At 48.2% G+C, this 6,000-nt stretch overlaps 1 protein-coding gene across 3 annotated transcripts in view; it reads left to right on the forward strand.

Annotated features, from left to right (window-relative positions):
- Nucleotides 1-5,754, forward strand: part of RFX2 (regulatory factor X, 2 (influences HLA class II expression)) — a 28,038-nt gene extending 22,284 nt beyond the window's left edge. For all 3 annotated transcript variants that reach the window (XM_010292437.1, XM_010292436.1, XM_010292438.1), the window contains 7 exons: nucleotides 761-912; nucleotides 1,767-1,864; nucleotides 2,463-2,612; nucleotides 3,003-3,211; nucleotides 3,547-3,700; nucleotides 5,368-5,410; nucleotides 5,566-5,754. In XM_010292437.1, the coding sequence (XP_010290739.1) occupies nucleotides 761-912; nucleotides 1,767-1,864; nucleotides 2,463-2,612; nucleotides 3,003-3,211; nucleotides 3,547-3,700; nucleotides 5,368-5,410; nucleotides 5,566-5,675 (916 nt within the window). In that variant the 3' untranslated portion in view covers nucleotides 5,676-5,754. The remainder of the gene's footprint in view (nucleotides 1-760; nucleotides 913-1,766; nucleotides 1,865-2,462; nucleotides 2,613-3,002; nucleotides 3,212-3,546; nucleotides 3,701-5,367; nucleotides 5,411-5,565) is intronic.
- The last annotated feature ends 246 nt before the right edge of the window (nucleotides 5,755-6,000 follow it).

Here is a 6,000-nt window from a genome sequence, read left to right on the forward strand (position 1 = left end):
TTGGGGAAAGTCCCTTCCAGATTCCCAGTTCCCAGCGTAGTGTCTGAGCAGCTCTGCTTTGCTGCCCTGGCCGTGCGTTAAGGCTTTGGTTTTCTCTGCTTGCTGTTTAACCAAATCATGCAGAAAAAGTTTCCACACATCTGTAAAGTGGAAATACTGCAAGCTTGATTGACCTCATTCAGTTAGAGACAATATGCTCTGTTCTCATCAAAACACCAGATCTTTCTCCTTCTGAAAAGGTTCAGCATTTGAAGGCGTTAAACAGCTCAAAGCCATTTGCAGGATCCCTCAATACCAGCTAATCTGCTCAGACAACATTCGCTGCAAACGTTTGCCCCACTGCTGCAGCTGAGGAGGTTTAGAGCACAGGGGAGAGGCGTGAAGGTTTTGGAAATAGCTGGGTCTGTAAGGAGGAACTAGCTAAGCCTTTGCTTGCTGAAATGACTGTACTGAAGTACAGTTCCCAGGTGCACGTGAACATGAGTGAGTGAAAGGCAACCGGGGCTCAAGACAAGAAGTGAAGACCAAGCACAGGAGATGCAGATTTGAGCGAAAACTGTGGTCAGAGCTGTGTGACCCATGGACAGAGAGGAGCTTGCAGAGTTAGACAAGACTTGTACAAATGATCAGATATTTCCTTTTGAAAGAAACATGAATTGCTTTTTTCTGCTGAAAACTGGGGTTGGAAATTTAGGGGGAGGGTGAATGCACTGAACGCAAACCTGCTGCTCATGCTGCCTGCCTCCTCCTCCTCCCGCAGTGAAGAAGAACACGAAGGGACCCTCCCGAAAGATAAGCTGATCACTCTGTGCAAGTACGAACCCATCCTCAAATGGATGAGGAGCTGTGACCACATCTTGTACCAGGCCCTGGTGGAGATTCTCATCCCAGACGTGCTCAGACCGGTGCCCAGTGAGTATCCAGCCACGGGGCCAGGAGGACACAGGTGGTCCCGACTCCTGCTCAGCTCTTGCTCCTCGCTGGGCTGAGTCATGGGATGTTGTGCCTGACAAACAGCGACCCATGACTCACTCAGTCTGGCTACCACTTGCCACAAAGATTTCCGTTGTAAAAGCTGATTTAGAGGTTTTTGGTTTGAATACAAGCTGAAATATTATGGCAACAGCAGTATTCCTCCTGCAGCATTGCTCTGCATTGAAGGTACTTTGTGGCCCCTGGAAATTCCCATGCCTTTTAAAAATTTTTTAAAATTTGGTTTATTGCATATCACATCTCCTGAGTTTGGCTAGGAGTGAAGGTAAAAGCATAGGCTTAGTGCACAAGTAAGCACAGCTAATCCTTGTGAGATATTTCCTTTCAGATAGTTTCTTTGTTTATGTAGGACCATCCTTGTTCCCTGTTGCACCTCCTGGAAATTTGGGGTAAACTTTTGTTTTGAGCAGTATAGGAAAGCCATGTCTCTCTGTGCTGCCGTTGTCAGTCTGAATGCTGGAAAATGTGTGTCTTTAAAGAGCATATGTCAATGTTTGGAAAATGCTCAGAAGGACCATGAATAAGAATAAGGATAAGTAAGAACAAGAAAATAAGAAAAAGAATAATAAGAAAAAGAAGAAAAGTTTGAGTAACAACATCAGAGAATAAGAATAAAAAAAATTTCAGTGCATCTCAGGATGCAGCTGATTTCCTTGATGCTAAATCTGGGTAACCAGATCAGGGGCTGTGCTTTCCACAGCGGTCCTAAGCTAGAAAGGGATGTCCAAAGATGATACGGAACAGCCTTTCTAACTCTGCAGACTTCTTTGCAGGCACACTCACACAGGCGATTCGTAATTTTGCCAAGAGTTTGGAAGGGTGGCTGATGAACGCAATGAGTGAATTCCCCCCCCAGATTGTCCAGACCAAGGTAAGCAGAGGGAGCGCGGTGCAGGTCAGGGGTGTGAACCGAGTGTGTGTGTGCGCACGCGTTGCAGTTTTCTGCAGTCATTGGAAATCACTGCCGGGGTTTGGCCACGGCTACTCCAGACTAGCACGGTGCAATGAATAATTATGAACCAAAATCAGCAAGGAGTGGGAGGACAGGCAGGGCAACTCCTTTGTACCAGAAGCTGATGATGCTCTGTCCATTGAGCCATTCCTGTGTCCTAAAATTGCAGATAAAGCTGTCTGAAGGAAAATCTCTGCACTGGCATGAAACTGTCCTACTAGAAAGCACAGGAGACCTCATGTGTCTTGCAGTCTGTTCTCAGCTTGCTGGCCTCTGCTGGAGGCAAAGCGTGAAAACCTGTTAGTTAAAAGAAAGGCAGATGCTGGTTTGCATGATGCAATAGATGCTGCAAAAGTGCTGCTCTGGAGCACTCGTGTATGCGTTGGACAGCAGCACGGGTGGAACTGTGCCGGTTACCCGGCTGGTGTGTGCTGCATGCTTGAGCTCAGCATTGAGAAGAGTTTGCCTTCCATCTCTGTGGCCTCCTGCTCGCGGTGCCCTGCGTGCTGTGTTGCAGGTCGGGGTAGTGAGTGCCTTTGCGCAGACATTGCGGAGATACACATCCTTGAACCACCTGGCTCAGGCCGCCCGTGCGGTGCTGCAGAACACTTCCCAGATAAACCAGATGCTCAGCGATCTCAATCGGGTTGACTTTGCCAACGTGCAGGTAACTTATGGTACCTTTTCCTAGGTCGTGTTGTCTAGAACTGGGACTCTGTAATGAGGTTGTCTGCTGGTAGCCAGCATCTTATTTCCAATACTATGAAGCAATTAAATGACCAATTTAATGGGTTTGGTGTTACTTTTCCAGGTAAGTCTGCCATCTCACTGTGAATAGCAGAGAAGATACTAAGGAACTTCTGTAAGAAGTAGTGCTACCAACAATAATACAGTTCTAATAATAATATTGTATTGTGGTCTGGACAGATTGGAGGAGACATGATTCAGAGCTGGTTTCTAGTCCTTGTCTACTAGAAATGAAGTTGAATTCCTGGGTTGGGATGCAACAACTGTGCAGGCTTGGCATGAGTAACTGTCAATCCTTCTTCCCGAGCAGGAGCAAGCCTCATGGGTGTGCCAGTGCGAGGAAGGCATGGTACAGAAGCTGGAGCAGGATTTCAAGCTCACTCTGCAGCAGCAGAGTTCTCTGGACCAGTGGGCTAGTTGGCTGGATAACGTTGTTACTCAAGTCTTGAAGCATCACGAGGGCAGTCCCAGCTTCCCCAAGGCAGCCAGGCAGTTCCTGTTGAAATGGTCTTTCTATAGGTATATTTTCTTTGTCATTTTGGAGATATTTCTGCACTGGGGTTAGGCCCTGTAAATAGCTCCTTTAAAAGCCAAGGCCAAGTTCTTTACTTCCGTGCAACTGGTTAACTGTTGCTCTGCCCTGGTACAGAAGGGGATGTTGTGTCTCCTGTATCCTTTCAGGATGGGGATATAATACCCTATCAACTAATTTCTTAAAGTGTTTTGATACTCTTGGATTAGAGGTAGAAACAGAGCCCTGTGTCCCACAGTACCTTCAGGGTCAAGAATTCACATCAGCCATGATGCAAGTGTAAAACACAACCCAAATATTTTGTTTCCCGGCCATTTTCCAGCTCCATGGTGATCCGTGACCTCACTTTGCGCAGTGCTGCCAGCTTTGGTTCCTTCCACCTAATTCGCCTGCTTTACGATGAATACATGTTTTATCTGGTAGAGCATCGTGTTGCCCAGGCAACAGGGGAGACACCAATTGCCGTAATGGGAGAGGTGAGAATTGTTTATTCCCTAGAAACAAACCCAAACTAAGCAGCGCTTAAAGAGACATGGTTGGTTCACAAACTGCACTGTGTCCTGAACATGTTTTTATAACTATCTTTGCTGAAGGATTTACTGAGTTGTTTTGAGTGCCTGGCACAGGGATCCACCTCCTTGAGCATCTTCCATCCTGGCTCACTAATACCTGAGCTGGTGGGTTTTGGGGCAGCTGAGCATCAGCTGGGCTTCAGAGGCCTGGAGGAGGGAAGACAAGGATCCCCACCACTTCTCTGCATAACCTGTGGATACCAACCCTGGCTTTGTTCCATCAAACATAAAAACTAAAGCAAGCAAAAACAGGTCCAGAAGTTACTTTCCCTGCAACTTTCAGTGGTGCCATTCACTGAACTTCTTCAGGCCTCCGCAAGCTCCAGTTACATGCGCCGTCAGCCACTCTCTCTCTTTTTGACTTGGAGAAGTGATGGGTTGTTTGTGTTTGGGGGGGTGGGTATTTGTGGGGTTTTTTTTAACAAATTAGACAGCAAATCTGGCATCTGGCTTGCAGGCAGGGCCTGTCCTGCCTTGCTGAAGCCACTTCCAAATTTTCACTCTGAAATGCCCAGATTTAAAAGGCCCCGATCAACCTGTGGCAGCAATACAGAAACTATTTAGATTAAAACTGATCTCATTTGCTCCTTGAAGCTCATGCTGTTTTCTTCCTTCCATGGAGCTCACGTAGGGGAGCCAAACAAATCCATTGCATGCCTTTTGCTTTCCCTTCCCTCCCGTCAGACCCATGCTGTTGCTCCAAGTCAGCAATGCTGCGAGTTCACACCATTCCTTGCAAAACCTCTGTCTTTATCGGTATTAAAGGAATATGAAAGGCAGAAGGTGGCTGCCAGCAAAACCTAGCTGTGGGAGGCTTTCATCCTTCAGGTTTTGCCTTTATTAATATTAAACTCTTGCAATATTTCTGTTCTCCAGGAGGAGGCTGGTTCTTCCCAGCAAAAGAGGATAAATCATGTCCTTCCATTTCTATTGCTCGCTTTATAACTCCCTCTCTCCTCAGGTCCTTCTGCTGCCCAACTTTGCATGACTTTTCACCATTATTGTTACAGTAATTTAGTGTTTCAGACCTCCTCACAGAGGGAGACAATACATCTCCAGAACCCAATATATCACCAGCTCTCTGCTTACACTTGGCACCGTGGCCTTGCAAGCCAAAGCACCTTCCTGACATGAATGCAGAGGCTTTGCAGAGAGTTGCAGAGAGGTGGAGTGATGGTAGAGTCCCAGGAGAGGTGAATAGCTGGCATGTCTGAGCAGCTGCCCAGCAAATACAGAAGGCTGGAGAAAAGGCACTGTCCTTTGGTCTGACAGCATTTGGCTGTGCCCTGGGAGGCAGAAAAATTTCTCCATTCATTCCAGAGCTTGATCCTGCCCTGGACTGTTATGTGTGTTGTTTGCCTAGGGGTTTAAATGGTAGCAGGACACTTTTTCCCAAAACATGTGGTTGGTTTTGCTTTCTGCTCTTCACCACCAGCACTGCTGGTGCTTGTGGTTTCTTCTGAGCACTTAAGCTGCTTGTTAGAATTGCTTGGAAATAGATGCCAGCTTGCAGGTCTGGCGCCTCGGGTCTCCGTAAGCCTCACTTACCTTGTAACTCCTTTTTCTTTCAGTTTGGTGACCTCACGTCCCTGTCCCCAACACTGCTGGACAAAGGTACCTCCTCTCCTTCAAGAGAAGTCCTGCTGGGTCAGGGTTGAATCGCAGTGGGAGGGGGGAACCTCGTGCTGGCTCTTCCACCCTGCTCTGTTGGGAGAAAGGACCTCTTCCCCTCCGGTCGCCACTCTCATGCTGAGACCTGTCCTTTGCAGATGACATTAGTGACCTGGGCAGCGAGGTGGACATGGACTCCCGGAGCATGGGGGAGCCGCTGGTGAAACGGGAACGCAGCGACCCCGGCCACTCGCTGCAGGAGATCTGAAATGGGGACTCGGCTTTCCTCCAGCTGGACGAAGACATCCGGAGCCAGGTTTGATGGTTGCAAGCCTGAGTCTCCCCGTATCTGCATTATTAGTGCCTCTTAGTTTCTCTTTAAGTTTACTTCTGTTTGAGGATGGGCTCTGGGGGTCAGCCTGGGTGGGCGGTGGGACGGAGCTGGTTTGTCCACCTGCTTTCCTCCAGCATGACTGCCGGCTGGAGCGCCGAGGTCCAAAGTCTGCTACCGAGTGATGGGAGTCTCCGTGATCAGCAGCGGATCGGATGTTCCTGGCTAGGAGAGGCTGTCCTCTCCAGCCTGAGCAAGGTGG

The sequence above is a fragment of the Phaethon lepturus genome, unplaced genomic scaffold, assembly GCF_000687285.1.
Source record: "Phaethon lepturus isolate BGI_N335 unplaced genomic scaffold, ASM68728v1 scaffold43508, whole genome shotgun sequence".
NCBI classification, from domain to species: Eukaryota; Metazoa; Chordata; class Aves; order Phaethontiformes; family Phaethontidae; genus Phaethon; species Phaethon lepturus.